Raw genomic sequence first — 18,642 nt, forward strand, 5'->3', positions numbered from 1 at the left:
ACTTGGGAGGCAGAGGTGGCCGGATCTCTTAGAGTTCAAGGCCAGCCTGGTCTACAAACACTGTCCTTGCAGAGGATGCAGGTTGATTCCCAGCACCCACATGGCAGCTCACGGCTGTAACTCCAGTTTCAAGATATCGGATACCTTCTCAGTTTCCCCAGGCACTGCAAGCAAGGGAAACACATACATACATGCAAGCAAAGCATTCGTTCATATAATAAATACTTTTTTTTTTAATTAAGCAAACTAGAAAAGCAAAACTACCTGGATGATAGTTAATTGATTAACCTTGTTAAGTTACCGAGAAAATCTTTAATGGTTAGAAGACAGGGAGCACGTCAGTGAGGCTGGTGGAGCCCTGGACTCTGGAGCCTGTAACCATTCTGGGTACAAGAACTTCGATCTGGATACATATAATTTTTCGAGACAGGGTTTCTTTGTGTAGCCTTAGCTCTCCTGGACTGGCTTTGTAGACCAGGCTGGCCTCAAACTCACGGAGATCCGCCTTTCTATGCCTGCCCCAGCGCTGGGATTACAGGTGTGCGTCACTGCGCCAGCTCGATCTGGATTTTGGTACTGGGGGTGGCATGGGGCTGTGGACTGGGCTCCAAGTCTCAAGAGAGATGATTCCAGACGCGACTCGCGTGAGACCGGAACTCCTGAGTCGCGAAGGCGTGTTTCCGGAGGGAGAGTACGGAGGCCTACGATGGTTACACTAAGAAAGCCGACTTCCGGCGTCGCGTTGTTTCGCGTAGTTTCGGCGACTGTAAGCACTAGCAATGCGGCAAAAGTACTACATCGAAGCGGCTGCTCGGGGTCTGGTGGAAAGCTGCCCGGGCCAGGCCCGCTACCTCCTGTAAGAGAGGGGCGGAGGGAGGGCAGGCGGCCAGGGGGAGGGCGGCGACGCTGCCCCGGCCTCACGCCCTGTTCTCTTTTGCAGCTGGGCCTACAGTTCGTCACACGGTAGGAGAACGCCGGCTGCGGTGGCTTCCGCCCTTCTCACCCCAGAGGTCCAAAGGAGAAGGCCGATCGACTTGTCTCATTTTTTAAAAATTGAGTTCCCCATCCAACTACTAACCCAGGCCCGACCCTGCTTAGCTTCCGAGATCAGACGAGATCGGGCCCGGTCAGGGCGGTATGGAAAGTAGGGTGGAGCACGCCTGTAATGCCAGCACTCGGCAGGCAGAGACAGGTAGATTTCTGTGAGTTCGAGGCCAGCCTGGTCTACAATGTGAGTCCAGGACAGCCAAGGCTACACAGAGAAAAGCAAACAAACAACAACAACAAAAGTTTAATGTCTTAACCCTTGGCGTTTGACACACTGATTGTCGTTTTTAATTTTTAAATGTGTTTTGGTGCTTTGCCTGCGTGTATGCCTGGGCACCTCGTGCATGCCTAGTGCCTGGGAAACCGTTAAGAGGGTGTGGGACACCCCCCCCCCCCGAACTGCATTTACAGCCTGTTGTACGCCCACATGTAGGTTCTGGGAATTAAACCAAGTCTTCTGCAAGAGAAGCAAATGCAAACCTTGGACCCATCTCCTGAGCTCCGTGATCCATTTTATTTTTAAATTTTATTATATGTATGTTGCCCAAGTGATCTGCATCACTTGGGAGCCTAGTGACCAAAAGAGATCAAACTTGAGGTACAGGTAAGTGTGAGCTGTGCAAAGTGGGTGCTGGAAACCGAACCTGGGTTTTATGGAGGAGCAGCCAGCCGTCTCAACTGCGGAACCATCTCTCTACCCCACATAAACTTTTTATGTGTTTGTGTGCCCAAGAGAGTTAATGTCTAGAGGTCAGAGAAAACTTTTGGGAATAGATTCTATCCGTCTACTAGATGAGTTTCAGAAGATAGCGCTCCAGTTGGTCAGGGTTTGAAGAGTCGTTTCCACCTGCCCTTCTGTAGCTCAGTGTTCTTTGCTGGCTCTCCTAATGATCCAAGAATGGAATAGTGTGGTGTCCCAGAACTCAGTTTGTGGGTGGGGGCAAGCTACAATATACTAAGACCTTCCTAACTCCAGCCTAGATCTCTTTTCCAGATTCTACACTATCTTCTGGGCTTTTTTTTTTTTTTTTTTTTTTTTTTTTTTTTTTTTAATGACTAGTTCCCATCTCAGTAAACAGTGATGCTGTCCTTACCTTGGAGGCATTCTTGACGCCCTAACAATACCTCTCCTTGTGCCAGCCAATCTCATTGGCTTTAAAATAACCTCCCAGTTGACCCACTCTTACATCCATTACTTGCAACCTGGTCCAGACAATTAGTGCTTCCCTCCTGGATTACTGTTAACTACTGGAGGCATTCAGGCTAGCCTTGAACTCATGGAGATCTGCTTGCCTCTGCCTCCCCAGGTGCTGGGATTACAGGTGTGTGCCACCAGGCCTGGCTTTCTGAAGTCTCTTTCTAAGCCATCATGGCACATAACCGCTCTAACATACTTCCAGCTTGTTCATTCAGCTCCAGCCATACCAGACCTGCTTGCTGTTGTGTTCTAGAGCTTTTGCAGATGCCTTATGGTGCCTGGAACACTATTTGCTGCCTGCTGTCATTTCTCTCTGCAAATGTCATTTGATGAAGCCTTCCCTAGCATACTTCTTTAAATTGCAGTAACCCTACCAGCCTTTGATCCCCTTCCTTAGTCCTGCCCCCTGCACCAGCATCTATGTTGTATGTCATCTGGTTCTCCTTGTTTTTGTACCGAAAAAAAAAAAAAAAAAGTGCTGTTTGTATTAATTGTCAAAGGAAGAAGGGAGGGAAAGAAAAATCCTTGTGCAATTGACTTTGCTGTAAATGTGTTAATATCTAAGCAACAAATCCGCAAAGGAATAAAGGCCAGCAACCTGCCTATATGTTGCTGAAGGAGTGGATGGGGGAGGAGGTATTAGAGAATTCTTTAAAGTACATTATTGCCAGTTTGCTTTTATTATCTGGAGTTTGCTTCAAAAGACTATGCTGGTATCATCAGTATGGTTTTCTTTTTCTCATTTATGATACCAGTTGTTAGGGGTAACAAAATATCCTGACTTGCTAAACTGTGAATTTTATTTATTTAATTATAGAGGAAAACAGCACTTTTCAAGAAACATGTCCATACTGCTTCCAATTGTTGGTTCTGAATAACTCTAGAGTGCGCCTCAAACCCAAAGCCAAATTGACACCTAAGATACAGAAACTTCTTAATCGAGAAGCAGGAAATCATGTACTCAGTTTTAAGGAAGCAAAACTGTTGAGAAAGTACAAGGACTCTGCAAGTGTGCTGGTAAGGCTGCAGTTCTAGTACATAAGAATATGCTATCCTTTTGTCCTCTTCCCCTGGCCTGGCCAGAACAGAGTTGTGGCAGTGCATCTGGACTGTCAGAGCACACGCATGATGTTTGTGACAGTGAGTCACCAAGGCTGTAGTTGATTTTGAGACGGGGCTTCTCTGTGTAGCTCTGGCTGTTCTAGAACTGCTTTGTAGACCAGGCTGGCCTCAAACTGAGGTGAGCCTGTCTCTGCCTCCAAGTACTAGGATCAAAGGCATGCGTTACTACCCTGGCTAGTTCGTTTTTATTTTTGTATTAATTTTTAAAAATATTTATCTTTGGTTTTTCTAGATAGGGTTTCTCTGTGTAGCCTTGGCTGTCCTGGACTCACTTTGTCGACCAGGCTGTCCTCAAACTTAACAGAGATTTGCCTGCCTCTGCCTCCCAAGTGCTGGGATTAAAGGTGTGCGCCACTACCACCCAGCTCGTTTTTACTTTTGATAATTGCCTAAAAACCCAGGATTGCTCTCAAGTCACTGCTGAGCAGTCTTTTCGGTTTGGGGAATCCTTGTGTTTACCAGTGTAATTCACAGATCAGTCACTTCTTCAGTGACTGATAGCGCATGTGTGAGGCCCCAGTGTCAGTGTGTAGTTCTTGTCTTGTCAACCCATCAAAGTACTTAGCATCTGGGTATACAATGGAATAAAACAAAGATTTTCAAGGGATGGAGGCCAATATCAGATATATGTTGTATCTTGCATGCTCTGTGTGAACATTATCAGCTTTCTCAAGTGTATGCAGACACTGAGATAGGGTCTGGCTATGTAGCCTAGGCTAATATCAACTATGAGCCTTCTGCCACAGGAAACATCAGCGCACCGTATTTGGGGCATGTTCCTAGAGGAAGATAAGTGTTGGAATGTTTTACTTTGCAGAAGTTTACGCTCTGTAAAGCAGGTTCAGGGGATGTTTAGCTGATTGATCCCTATTCTAAAAGCTGTAAGGCAGCTGGCCTTTATACAAACTGCTGTAGTTACTTTTCTATTGATGTGATAAACACCATGACCAAGGCATCTTACAAAAGCGTTTAAGCAGGCTTACTGTCCATGACGGCCAGGAGAAGGAACAGGTGAGGACTCACATCTTGATCCACAACCTTGAGGTAGAGAGACACTGGGAGAAGTTACCTTCTTTTGAAAACTCAAAGCCTACCCTTAATGACAAACCTCCTCCAACAAGGCCATAGCCTAATCCTTCCCAGTTATACCAACAGGGAACCAAGTGTTTAAGCATATGAGTCTCTGTGGGCCATTCTCATCCCACCCACCACACAGATCTTCTTTTGCCCTTTTGTCTGTTTGCAGTCTGAGTACTTCAGCTAACTAGTTTACATTCTGCTGGGGTTGAAGTCTGAATGAGCTAGGCAGAAAAGGCCTTTAGCTACTAAGTGGACTTTGTCTTAATAATGCATACTGCTGGGCCTGGGGAGATGACTCAGCAGCTAAAAGCACTTGCTGCTTGTTTGGTTCCTGGCAGCCATTCTCATAACCAACAGTCTGTTCCCTCTTCTGGCCTCTTCAAAGGTACCAGCATGCACATGGTGCACATATATTCCTTCAGGCAGATATCCATACACCTAAAAATAAATATTGACGGGAACTGAAAGGTTTTATTAGTCACACCAGCATTTACAGAGTCACCATAGATTCAAAGGTGCTACTTAAAATGCCAGTGATCTGCCATGTTTTGGTGGGGAAAGAACTAAAGTTCACCAACTAGAAAATAGTTCATCTCTGCTGCTGTACAGAGAACATCCAAATGTTAGTGTATACTCTCCCATCCCCAGTTCCCACACAAACCAGTTTCATACTGAGTAGAGATCATTATCTTTTTAAATATTATTTTTGAGCTCATAATAGGATTACATCATTTCCTCTTCCCTCTCCTCCCTCCAGACCTCCTATTACCGTCATTCCTCTTTCAAATTCGTGGCCTTTTTCTTTGTTTGTTAAATGCATATATTTATTTGCATATATGTGTATATTCCTAAATATAACCTGCTCGGTCTGTATGTGGCTACGTGTATATGTTTTTAGGGCTATCCATTTATCATTGGAGAGCCAATTGGTGTGCTCTTCCCTGAGGAAGACCTATTTCTCGTACTTTCCATTCTTTACTTGCCTATAGTTCTTTGTGTAGGATTAGGGTCTCATGGTCTCCCCACCCCATCGGCTCTTGTTAAAGTATTTAAATATAAATGCTTAGCCAATACTTTTATTGGCAATTTTGTTGTTTTTAAGGTGTCATGTCTGACTCCTCTATGCTAACTGGTCTCTTTCATACTGACATAGGAATTGGGGAAACCTGTGGTTTATTGTGTTACTTTACCAGAGAATTTACGGGACCAACTTCTTTTTGTGGTAGCTGATTACCTGTAGAACATGCAACAGGACAGTGAAACACCATGGTAAGAGTAGAAGCTTTCTGTCAGCAATGAAGAGCAATGCTGCCACTGCTACAAGCAAAGCCAACCCCAAGACACCAAAGAGAAAGGCTCCAGGCTTTACAAACCTCTCTCAAAATATGTCCGGTTCCAAAGGCAAGAGCCCCTCCTCAGTTATCAGGTACTGTACTTTGTCAGCTACTGTCAAGTATGTAGTATCTGTTTAATGTGCACTCGTGAGTGCCCCTGTATTACAGGCTGCAGCACATTTTCTTCCATGCCCTTTGGTTGTCTGGTATTTCTGATCCTCCACTTTATGTCAGTGCATATGGCTCCTATGCAGTCTCTGCAGCACCTGGCATCCATCTATAGACAACTACCAAATCTTCCCTCTTTCCTATTTCTAAACTCTGAACAAAATGCCCTTTATACATTGTTACCTGAAACGGCAAGAGGGATTGGGAGCTTCTGCACTGTAGTCTTTGTGCCAGTTTCTGTTCTTGTTCCTACTGCTGCTATGCTGGGCCAGGTCCTCAGTGACCTTGTCAGGACTAGGGGTAGTGAACTGATAAAGACCTGGCTAAAGTGCAGCTCTGTCAGCTGCCTTTAACCCGGACTCTGTGGCATGGAGTAAATATGTGATGGATTATTCTGTTTAATGGTTAAGATTTTAAACTACGCTTGAAGTTTATGGTACTGGGTTAAATGTCAAGTCCAGTTTTCTGTATACTATTGATTTTGGTCAGTATTTGGTATAAATATTCAGCAGAAATTTTCACCTTTTTGTGTAAATACGGATAAAAGAAAAATTGGTGTATTTAAGACAATTTAGTTGCTTTTAGGGGTACTGGGGAAAAGGTAGTCCATGCTGTGTAAACACAAAGACCTGAGTTCAGAACCCCCAGTACCCACATGAAAGCTCATACCAGATGGTGAATGGCTTATTCTGTGGGTGCATGCACCTGGCACTAGCCAGAAGCACCAGAATATAGACCTAGTAGACTGGTGCCTGTCCTGTGGTACTGCCAGCCTTACCGGGAAGCCATAAAGATCTCACTTAGAATTGCCTTGAATGTTAACATCAGGTGTAAAGTCACCTTGATAACATTTTACCTCTAGGTTTATCTTTCAGGTATCATACACAGGCGCTTCTAGAGCCATCTAACGCACCTAAATGGTGCCAGAATCGGATGTTCCATGAGGTTTTTGTTGTTGTTAATGAGAGTTCTAGGAAGAGGACAGCCAGTGTCCATACAGAGCTGTAATGCAGAGTGGTGGACAAAGTAGGAGATGTTAGGAGCAGATCTCTTAGCAGGAGGGACATGGCAGTGTGACTGACAAGTAGTCTCTCATTTCAGAACACCGGCGTCTGGACAGTCAACACCCATTTGCTCCTCAAGGAACGGGAGCAAAAGAAAGAAACACTTCTCTCAACTAAAAACGCTGCTCAGTCAGAGCGCATCTGAGAAGAGCCCAAAGCTGGACTTCAGGCACTTCTTATCTTCCCTGTGAGAGTGGCTTTTGAAAACAAGAGCTGTCTAGTGTGGTTAACAGCTTCTGTCCTCACTTTGGGGTCTGAGCACATGACAATTAGGTCCAAAAGCAAGCTGTTCTTGGCATCCTTCAGCACTTATGGGAAAGTGTCTCATTAAACAGTGAATATGAACATCAGAAACCAAATGACGACGCCAGAGACATGTACAAGGGTAAAAGTTCTGTTGTTGTCAGGCATGACAACCTATACTCAATCTCCAGAACCCACAAGGCAGAAAGAACCCACTCACATGTTCTCTGACCTCACCAGAGTGCCCCACCCTCCACATAGAGGATGAATAAATGTAATAAAGGATTTTAAAAACTATGGCAGTTTTTATGATAAAGGTACAGGGGATATTGAATGGTAGCATTTACTGCAGTTTGTCATTTCAGAAGGAAACAGAAAGATCTTCACTCATAAAAGTTTCTTCTATGTATCAAAAACTATTCTTAATACAGAAAAAGAAGCGTGTATTTCTTCAGTCATGCATAACATTTTGAAAGCAAAAATAAATACCTGCCTCCTCCATGCCCATGCTGGAGATTAAACACATGCTAGGCAAGCACCGTACAACACTAAGAATTAGGCTAACTAGTCTAAGCACTGCAGCAGGGATGAGCCAGGCCAGGCTTTCCTTTTGTGTCTGCAGAGTCTACTGTGTCACTACTGAGCCTCTCATAACTGTATCATGAATTGCAGAGAATGGAGCATGGATTATAAAGCGTGTTTTAGACATCATACGCCTCCATAGGTCATTAGAGATTGATTGGCACCATCTTGAAATTGAGCAACCCATCATGCCTTTCACCCAACAGATAGTAAAGAAACATTCGTTCTGTTCTAGCTCCACTTAGCTGATGCTACTGCCAGCCATACTGTTTGCTTATGAAAACATGGGAAGGGCAGATGGGACACGTGATCCTTCTACAGGGAACATGGTGGGAGTTGAGACAATAGGAGTAACTGGGGAGTTCAATGCATTGTTTCTAGTCTCAAAAAAAAAACTATGAATGGTAAAATTCTGAGCATTAGTTTTGCTGGTTGTTGGCGATCATAGGATAAAACGTCTTCTCAAGAAGACTTTAAAAAGTCCCAACACTTCTTCAATTACTGAAGAAATGCTTCAATTTATCCTTTTCTAATGAAAGTGTACTTGCCAGAGGGAGTTCTAGAGATTTCATTCAGCAGGATACAAAAAGGGGGGAGGGAGCACATTAAAAAAAAAAAAAAACTTCCAAAGTTTCAAAAGCCAGATTTCCAGCATAATGTGTCACACTATCTGTCCACAGGGTGCACCATCAGAATGAAGGCAGAAAGCAAAGGGGAAAAAAAAAAAAAAAAAATCAAACAATACCCCTAACATAGCAGATGTGCAGCTTGGTCATCAGGAGTAGGGGATGTCTCCAATTCTTCTGCCTGCTTTTGGATCTCTTTACCCTAATGGCTACCATGCCAGGCCTCAGTGGGAGGAGATGCGCTCAGTCCTGCTGTGACTGGAGGTGCTGGAGTGAGTTGGTACCTCTTGGGGGCCTCTCCCTCTTTGAGAAGAAAGGGAAGAATGGGGGTAGAGGGCTTGAGGGTGGGACTGGGAGATGAGGGAGGGGGCTGGGATCAGGCAGTAATTAAAATAAGTGGGGGAAAAGTCAGTATGTTTAACAAGTTCTGGCTGATAATGCCTACAGCTTTATAAACAAAGTTTCTGAAATGACAAAACAAGAATGGGAGTACTCAAGGCCTCATTAAGTGCCAAAAAAGGACCTCATAAATGTTTTATTTCATATATGACTAAGAGTAACTTCTAAAACTAAAATTGCATGCCTGTTGCACTGGTTTATTTGAAAAAGTGATTATCTCACTGACTGTTAAGATGTTATAATTAACTACTCGAGAGGGCTGGATGTCCAGTGAGTGAAAGCACCTCCCAACAGACCTGACACCCTGAGTTTAGTTCTAAGGACCTACGTGGTGGAAGGAGAGGAACAGCCTCTGCGAGCTGTCCTCTGACCTCCATACACGCGCTGTGATAGGTGCATATATCCTCCCACATGATGTCTGCGCACAACCACATGAGGCCTGGAGAGACAGTATAGTGATGAAGCGCACTTGTTGCTCTTGCAGGAGACCAAGGTTTGCCAGCACCTACATGGTGGCTCACAGCCACCTGGAACTTCAGTTGCAGATGAGATTACAAGGAGAAAAAACACTAATATACATAAATGTATTGGAAAAGTTCATAATGAAAATACTTTACCTAAGTTGTGAAGCATTTCTTTCAAGTGTTACTAAGTGGTATGCCTGTTAGTATGCACTATGTGCAAATGGTGTAACTCCAGCACCACACCATACTACTAAAGTGCTGGTTCAGACAACAGTCACTAAGAGTGCATGCTGCTGAGCCAATAAGCTCAGTCACTACAGGTTAGCTTTCATATAGGTTCATAGGAAATGAGATCTATTGGAAAAGACATTGTCTTATACTAGTGATTTAAAATTGTGCTACAACTCTAATTGTTCTGTCCCATTAATGTAAAGAGGCAGGGGCTGACAACTGCAGTATGTCTTCCTAGTCACAGCATTCAGACTAGCAGCTCTAACAGAAATGCTAAGCGTCGGTGACATTTGCTGCTAACTTGAGCATCCACGTCCAACAGATATGAACTGGTCATGAAGCTCATCTGAGGTCCTACGACCCCCAAATTCCAGCTCAAACAAGATGAAGAGCTGCAGCTCAAATCTGAAAACAACCAAAACCCAATCCCCCTATTTAAGACAGTATAGTGAATATAGTGAAACTACACAGCATAAATAGCATTGCGAGTAATCTAATAGTTTGGTCCAGAAAGATTTACTGGGCGTGGCTATATGCCTATCAGATCTAAGCAGGACCTTCTGTTTATTTACAAGCATTCTACCCCAGAACTACATTTCCAGCCGCAACTGAGTATTATCAAACTAACTCTAGCCAATCTGGAGTTTAGCTAGCACTACTCACATCCCTAGCATCACACACAAATAATTCAGGGTGTCACAAGGAAACTTCAGGTACCAAGGGGATCTGTCCACCTAAAAGCAGTTGGCCAGTGCTGGGCATGTAACAAACATCTATTCTCTTCCCCCGAGGAAGGAACCAACTATGTAGTGAACTATAAAGCCTGTACTTCATTATTACCCATAATTACTTAAATAGTAAGTAGCGTGCGTGCGTGTGTGCGTGCGTGTGTGTGTGCGTGTGTGTGTGTGTGTGGTGTATGTGCACAAGCAGAGGCTAGGCGAGGAGGTTGGGTTTCTTCCTCTTCCTCTTGGCCTCACTGTCTTGAGATATGGTCTCCCACTGACCTGAAGCTATTTTGGCTAGCCTGGCTGGCCAGGGTTCCTGCAATCTGGCTGTCTCCACCCCAATACTGGCACGTGTAGCCGTGCCCCACTTTTTATGCAGGTGTTGGGAATCAAACTCAGGCCCTTGTGTTTCTACAGCAAGGGCTCTTAGCCACAAGCTATTTCTCCAGCCCCTGCTTCAATGTTTGAGACAAGAATCAAGTTGGTGCTCAGCCGTCTGCAGCTTAATAAGTGCCCTTGATGATATGATAACCCTACAAGTCTGGACCATTGGCCAAATAAATCCCTTTCTGTAGTTTCTGCTTCAGACTCCTTCCAGGGCTTTGCCAACACCCCCCCCCCCCTTAGTCCCATTCCTTCTTGTCCTTTACCCAATGAATTGGATTCACAAAAATAGCACAAAGACTCTTCAAAAAAGAACATAAAACTTTATTAAGATCTTACACTGTCATCAGATACAGCCAAAGAAAAGGGTTTGTAAAAGACAGGGAGAATCCTCTTCCCATGTGCTGCCACCTCAGACTGTGGCTGGCAACAAATGCTCTATATAAATAAACCCATTAGTTAACCCAATGTTCCCTTTCTGTACAGAGAAGAACTGAATTCACACTGTTAAAAGCTTTTCATAGCAGAACGAGAAGCAAGGCTCATCTTTGGGAGTAACTCCTAACAGCTAGTAAAGCAATATAGGGGCTTCGAGTTACTTCACATCCTGTCGATTTCTGAGTGGGAATTCAGGAAGGCCCTCCTACCTCCCAGGCACTGTCCTTCTCTTCAGACTTCTCAGACCAGTTCCTGAACCACACACCGTGAAGCTGGTCACAACAGTGACAGTGGACAACATTCTTTGAACTCTGAAAATCATAATGGCTGAATCATCCTAGCTCTTGTTGATTCTAAAGGATTTCTTATAGAAAAACCCTGATTCAGAATGCTGTAACGAGTTATCACAACAGCTGCAGGTGAGATGATTTTCCTCAGGGAAAGCTCGCACAGCTCATTTCCAGGCTCCCAGCTCCCCCTGTGGTTTTACTTACTGTAGTGTTGCAGGAGCAGAGGGAGCCCCGGGGAATCTGCTCAAATTGCCACTCCGACAGCTCTCTGCACTGTTTGTGGAGAAAAGAGGAATGGTGTCCATTCACAGCACAGGATCTTGCTACAAATGTGACACGCTTTCCCCTGAGGACCAGGCCAGGCTGCTCTCACACTCATAACTGCCTCAGGCATATGATAGAGAAAATGTGCATGATTTAGAATTTGGTATTTTACACCCTTCACCTAAGCCCATTTTCTCTTTTCTTAAGGCAGGGTCTCACATGTAACTCTAATGGCATCAATCTCACTCTATAGAACAGTCTGGCCTCAAACTCACAGAAATCTTCCTGCCTCTGCCTCCCCAACTTCCACCCACTGAGAAAGCTTAGTCTTCCTTTAGGAAGACACTCTCCTAATGCTAACCAGGTTAACTGCTGTAAGGCTGAGAACTTCTAAGACAAACTGTACAGTTTGTGTTCAGGTAGTGAGCTAACCAACAACTTGAGGTTTGTGGGACTCTGGTTTTGAGAACTAGCATTTATCACAGATCTCATCAAGCTCTTTAAAAAAATAATACATTTTATCATAAATATTTAGATCAGCACTGGCATCAAAAGAGTAAGTCTGTCTTCATGGTGAAAATATTTCAGCAAACTTCTACAAGATTTTGTATCTTTTCAAGAGTATACCATTTATAAATTAGTTTTAAATGGAAAAGTGTCTATTTTAGATGGATTAAATCACCATGTCAGCAAATCATAAATAAGTTCAAGATACTGAAAATGAGCTAATACCCAAAGTTTTGCTTTCAAAAACATCAACAACAACAAAAACTAACTTACTTGGCACACTTTCAGAACAGGCATACTCAGGGTGTGTAATGTGCATGTGTCCACCCTCCTCTGCTGACTCTTTTCTTCCATCCCTACACCTAGGGAAAAGACAGCAGCACTGGCAGACACCCCCACCCCGGTGTGAGGGTCTGGCTGCTGTATACAAACCCCTTACTGTGACAGACAAATGCACCTCAGGATGTGCCATGAGCTATCCACTCCTCAGCCATGTTACAAGTTAAGTGCACCGTGGTCTAGTGGATTTGGCTCCCAGATGAGCTTCAGCGGTATGCACAGAGACTGCAATAGGTTCTGTGAAGAAATGTGTCCTAACTCCCAAAAGTTGTCTAAATCACTGGGAGACAGGACATGCAGGGCATGGGATGATGCTACTCATACAATTCTGTTTTGGAGAGAGGTCAGATTGTTAAAAGCACTATTTCCCAATCTACTGGCTACTAAAGATGAATTACCTGTTGTTACTTCCCAAGTAAATTCACTTCAACTATAACCTCTAATACTGGGAAAGAAACAGTGACGCCATTCAGAAGTGAGTATAATTTGCCTGTGAAATTTAAAAGGTGTTCTATTAACTATTTAGTTGGACTCTGATTACAATGACAAATGCAAAGCAATAAAGGAGGAAAATACATCCACTCCCCGTTGTTATCAAATACAAACCTGCAGGTTCACAATTAACTTAAAGAGAACTGAAGAGCATGCAGCTGCTCTAACACACGGGGTCAAGTAAAGGTAAAGGGACACCTGCTCTGTATTTACATCTGTAAACATACAAATATAAAACTCACCACATCTACCCTGTAGTATAGCATTGCTTAGTTCCCAAATACACAGTCATTCAAACTTTAAGGAAATACAATGTTCCAGGCTACTTAACTGAACATTATGGATACTGAGTTCTTGAGCTCCTCGAGCTAAGCGCTATTGGTTATGTTCCATGGATGAGGTATCAAGCATGTCACTGTCTGATGTTTCCTTTACTCCCCACAGCTGGTGTTCTATTATCGGGATCAATGATGTAAAAAGACTGACCGGACAGAAACAGTCAGCTTTAGAGCTGGAGCTATCCCCTTGGTAGGGCATCAAAACATACAACATTCTTAAAGCATTAAACCACTTCGTTCTAAATAGTTCAATCAAGGGAATCTCCATTTAACAGGCCTTTTATTCTGGACTGGCATTTAGGATGGAATTACTATGTGCCAGGGAAGTGTTCTCTCAGCTTTAGTGTGACCCTCCACGTGGCATCCATGTCTAGTGTTAAAACGCAGACATGAGGACACACAGAGCCAGTATTTGGTGGCAAGGGTAAAGGTGAAGCTGAAACACTTAAAGTCTCTTCTATAATCAAGTCCTAATGACACCACAGTACAGTCTCACACCAGCTCCTTATCAGTTCTTCTCATTAGGAATTAGACAGTGTACAGTGATTAGATACTGGAAAAAAAAATAAAGAAAAATAATTGAAAATACATGAAGAAATAGAAACATGGAATTTCTCACAAGGCCTTGGATTAAAAAAAAACAAACTTACAAAAAGATCTTCTGAAAATAATCATTATCTTTAAGCTCATTAACACACAGAAATCATTGCTTGGTTTTAACTAAGTCATGTTAACTCACTAGTAAAATAGTAACAAACCAACATTTTAAACCATTTTATAATCCTTGTCATGTCTTGTGTTAGTACCATTCTCTCAACAATGTACAAAAATAACTCTACAGGACTAGTCACCTAACCTGTCTCCATGTCTGGCAAAGTCCTGGCCCTGGAGGACACTGGCCATCAATCTTCACTGTAGATGTCTCCAGCAAAGGGCAGGTGCATGTGACTGCCAGTAACATTGGGCAATCGAGATAAATCTGGCAGGCTCTGGATCCGGGCTCTGAGTTCTTTGCGCACCAAGGAAACTCTCGCTAACTTGCGCTTGTACTCCTGTAACAAAAAACCACCCTTGTTAGTTTTCACGTTGAAAAGGCAATCTAGCTTCCTGCTGATTCTCTGAAGGAAATTTATAGTACTCAGCTAATGGCAAATAAATGATTATTCCAGTTTTAGTCAAAAGGGCTACAGAAGTAGTAGAGAGGCTGAATCAAAGTACACAATATCCATGCATAAAAACAGCATGATGAGACCCACTTTGTATGTGTTCTTAAACTTAAGCTGAAGTTTCGGTGTTTTCTGTGATTGCTGGCAATAAATCACTGCATTATCAGCAACCCAGACTTTGTCTCCAATACAAAGCTTCATAATACATTGTATTTTCACTGGTGGTGGCACGTTTGAGATGGTTCCATGGAACTGAGGCTGGCCTTGAATTCTATGTATGTGAGGATGACCTTGCAACTCTGATCCTGTTGCTTCAACCTCCTGAGTACTGGGATGACAGCCACACCTCAGCACACCCAGATGTGGTGTTGGAAATGGAATGTGGGGTTCTGTGTACACTAGGCAAGCAATCTATTAATGGAGCTACAGTCTCAGGCCTAAGAATCTTTTACTATTTCCATTTATTACTGCCTTAAAATTAAGGTCATGACTATATCCTAACTGTTATATACATTTTGAAATTCTGACAGCCCCACTTCAATGCAACTTGCAACATTTGTTATGGTATGCAATTTCTTTTTGTATTAACTTCAAATGGGAAATACAGATCAATACACTAGGCACCAAAAGCACAAAAACAGGTTTTAAAAGGCTGGCAATTGGTAACCCAAGGAATGAAAGACAAAAAGTCAATCAAGATCAGCTTTGGCTTATCAGGAAGAGCCCACTGTCTGTAGTACGTATTTCTCACTCTATAATGAATGCTCAGATGCTCCATTACATCCTCCCCAGGAGAGCATATGAAAGTCTCCCATAACCCTTTAGCCAACTGAGATGAGGCCTGAAGGGGAGCAAAAAGTGGGCACCCAGAACCCTTCTTCAGTGTGCCTCAGTGTTGGCTGCACATCTGTATCCTCTTAGGGATTTCTAAGGAGAATAATCAGGTTTTTTTTTTTTTTTTTTTTTTTTTAGGGGGAGGGAGTGTTATTGTCTGTTTGTTTAAGAGACCTATTAGCCCCACCATTACACATCAGTATCTGAGAATATCTGGAAAAGGGTCCAGACCATGTGAATTTTGTAAGCCTCCCAAATGATGCAGCCACACAACTAGAATTGTGAGCTACTTCCCTACATTTTTAATGCCTAAAATGCTATCAACCAGAAAGAGTCTTCATATTTCTAAGCCTCTTCTTTAAAAGTAGAATTACCCTGGCAGGGCAGAAGGCTTTTTCAGATTAGTATACCTGGAAGCTCTAAGGAAAAGAGAGAACAAAGAGTCTGAAACAAAGAAGTGGGCACATTAGTTGCAAAGCACATGGATGGCCAAAAAATGAGGTAATAAACATCCTTGCCTTTACCAATTCTGATGCCAACAAGGTCCATTGACAGACACTTCAAAGGCTCTACAATCTCAAGGGCCGACTCCCTTCTTACTTTCATACACCTGCCAGGGACACGGTCTTAGAATGCCAAAGGCACATCTCACCACAGTAGCTTGAATGCACAACTTAAAAGCAGGGGAATAGGCTTCTTTGGTTTAACTCTACAGTCTAAACATTAATTTTGTGGAGAGGAAGGGTGTACCTCAGTAATACAGTGTTTGCCTAGAATGTGCAAAGCCCTGGGTTCACTCTTCAGCAACAGGTAAAACAGTGTGTTTGAAGGGAGATATACAATGAACAGAGCATCTTGCTGTTTCTGAGATTATGTTACTCTGTAGCCTAGGCTCAAAGGAGATGGTAGCAGGTAGATGTCTGTGAATTCAAGACCAATCTGGAATATACAATTAGTGTACACAGGTGAGTTCTAGGCCAACCAGAGCTACAAAGATGGATCCTGTCTCAAATAAACAAATTAATTTGAAGTATGACACAACACTACACAACACTATAGACTAGAGTATATGCTTGAAATAGGATCTGTGTGTGAAACCAAATGAAAGAACTGGACAGGAGCAATAATGCTGACATTTTTGTATTTAGAATTCTGGGGATGTACAGCCCTGAGTATTTAAGAATTTTTTCAATCAAAATAGAAAATAATTCTCTACCTATTAGGATAACCAGCTTGTTTCTTTTCCTTGTGCCATTACTCTTTAACCTTAGTCCCACAAACTGTACTGACCTCCACACGTGCAAAATGGCACACAAGTATGTGCATAGAGATTATATTTAGTTTTGAAAGGATACGGGCTTTTCCAGAAGCCGAGGCAACATTTCTCCCTAACTTTAATTTACTATCTGTCAAACTTTGGCTGTGGCATCCTTTGTATCTTTTATCAAAAGCCAAGCATACCACTATTTACTTCATTTATCTACGCTTAGTTAGCATACTCACTTTTAAAAAATCCACTGTAAGAAATAAAACTTAAGCAAAATACGTGTAATTTAGGTTTCAACAAACAGTAAGATGAACAGAACTGACACTTCTCAGACAGCCTGTAGCATGGGAACTCCTTGTAACCTCAGTCTTTCATGTCTCCACCAGTCTGCTCAACAACTCTTAAGCTTACAGGCTTTACGATTCCAGCTTCATACAAAGCTCATTTGCACTGGTTTAACCTGTGCTCCCTCCTCCTTTTTTAAAGACTTATTTATTTACTATGTATAGCGTTCTGCCTACATGTTTGCCTGCATACCAGAAGAGGGCACCGGATCTCATTATAGATGGTTATGAGCCACCATGCAGCTGCTGGGAATTTAACTCTGGAAGCATGGAAGAGCACCCAGTGTTCTTAATCTCTCCAACCCCGATGTCTTCCATCTTTAATTTTTACCCAAAAGCCAGGTGTGGTGGTATACTATGTTTAATCCCAGCATTGAGACAGAAGCAGTTGGCTCTCTCAGATTTTGAGGCCAGCCTGGTCTATGCAGAAAGTTCCAGATTAGGCAAAGCTGCATAGATACCATCTCAAACAAACAAAGGGTTGGGGACTGAAAGATGATTCAGCTACTAAATGCTAGGACCACAGGAAAATAAAAAGGGAAAAAAAAAAAAAAAAAAAAAAAAAAAAAAAAGAAAGAAAAACTTACCCATGTGTTATAGAGCTGTTTCACTGTCTAGAACATTTCTCTGACCATCCTTCCACCCATGCACTAAGATGTCTGTCACCTTTGACAGCAGGACCCTCCTCTTGTGATACTTCATCACTGAGTTAGGTTCAGGGTTAGCTCAGAGGCAGAACCTGCCTGAATGCCTGGGCTCAAGCCTAGCACCAAGGTGTTCGTGGTGGAACTGGTCCCTTAGGTGATGTGATCAGCCTTTTAAGCACTGCCAAATGAGTTGGGACTTCAAACTGAAAGTTTTCCTCTGTGGCCAATGTTTACTGTATACTGACCATTCCACAAGACTTCATGAACACTCTCTTGACCAAATACAGCCACTAATACTGCCTACTCCAGCCTCAGCTGGCCTCTCTGTGCTCGCTTTTCAAAGCTTCAGGTCTATACTAGCGCGGACAGAAGTTCTCCTAAACCAAGCAGAGCACTGAATACTAACATGGAAGTCTGAAGACTTGAGATAAACTGCTGCTTCCTTAATTGTCTACCTGCATGGCCCTGATAAAGGAAAACCTAATTATGTTAGTCTCAGCAGTTTCTTTAGAAGAAAAGGCATCTGTTTTACAGATCCATGATGCTTAAATAACCTTGAACTTTCAAATCGTGAAGTACTGTGATTATCACTCTGTGCTAACACCTGGATTAGCTCAAAACTAGAAACTAGAGCAGTGGTCCTCAACCTCCCTAATGCGCAAGTAATACAGTTCCTCATTGTGTGGTGACCCCAACCACAAAATTATTTCATTGCTACTTCTTAACTGTAATTTGTTACTGTTATGAATTGCAACGTAAATATCTGTGTTTTCCAGTGGTCTTGGCCACCCCTCTGAAAAGATCATTAGATCCCTAGGTTGAGAACCACTGAGCTGAAATAAACTTCCACACTGAGTATGGTCATGCACACTATAATCCTAGCATGTGGAAGACACAGGCAAAGAAGCCTGGTCTGTACAGTGAGTACCAGGCCAGACTGAGCTAGAGTGCTGGAGACCCTGTCTTAAGAGGAAAAAGAGAAAAAATAAAAATCAAGAGTTATTTTAGGCTTTATATCGTGTCCGAAAACTCTCACCATTTAAACA

The 18,642-nt window shown here is 42.9% G+C and overlaps 2 protein-coding genes across 6 annotated transcripts in view; one reads left to right on the forward strand and one right to left on the reverse strand.

Annotated features, from left to right (window-relative positions):
• The first annotated feature begins 700 nt into the window (after window positions 1–700).
• C20H18orf21 (chromosome 20 C18orf21 homolog) lies at window positions 701–7,350 on the forward strand. Of its 2 annotated transcripts, XM_051163352.1 has the most exons (5): window positions 701–856; window positions 941–963; window positions 3,063–3,262; window positions 5,674–5,873; window positions 7,051–7,350. In XM_051163352.1, exons 1-5 carry the CDS (start codon window positions 780–782, stop codon window positions 7,202–7,204), a joined length of 654 nt encoding a protein of 217 aa, XP_051019309.1. In that variant the 5' UTR covers window positions 701–779; the 3' UTR covers window positions 7,205–7,350. The 2 variants fall into 2 exon arrangements, with proteins under 2 accessions (XP_051019309.1, XP_051019310.1); XM_051163353.1 differs by lacking the exon at window positions 5,674–5,873.
• Window positions 7,351–10,953: 3,603 nt separating this feature from the next.
• Window positions 10,954–18,642, reverse strand: part of Rprd1a (regulation of nuclear pre-mRNA domain containing 1A) — a 46,212-nt gene continuing 38,523 nt past the window's right edge. The window contains exons 7-9 of one of the 4 annotated variants that reach the window (XR_007832480.1): window positions 14,195–14,390; window positions 11,603–11,671; window positions 10,954–11,419 (exon numbers count right to left, since the gene is read on the reverse strand). Coding sequence is in view for 3 of the 4 variants with exons in the window: in XM_051163692.1 (XP_051019649.1) it covers window positions 14,241–14,390 (150 nt within the window). In the remaining variant the exon portion in view is untranslated. Of the gene's footprint in view, window positions 11,420–11,518; window positions 13,892–13,971; window positions 14,391–18,642 lie in introns of those variants that run through there. The other 3 variants (XM_051163692.1, XM_051163691.1, XM_051163690.1) reach the window with 3 other exon arrangements.

Source organism: Acomys russatus, chromosome 20 (assembly GCF_903995435.1).
Source record: "Acomys russatus chromosome 20, mAcoRus1.1, whole genome shotgun sequence".
NCBI classification, from domain to species: Eukaryota; Metazoa; Chordata; class Mammalia; order Rodentia; family Muridae; genus Acomys; species Acomys russatus.

Coding starts and splice junctions, on each gene's coding strand:
- C20H18orf21 (XM_051163352.1), top strand. CDS start 780: ATGCGGCAAAAGTACTACATCGAAGCGGCTGCTCGGGGTCTGGTGGAA. Junction 964..3,062: donor GGCCTACAGTTCGTCACACG/GTAGGAGAACGC, acceptor ATTTAATTATAG/AGGAAAACAGCACTTTTCAA. Junction 5,874..7,050: donor AGCCCCTCCTCAGTTATCAG/GTACTGTACTTT, acceptor CTCTCATTTCAG/AACACCGGCGTCTGGACAGT.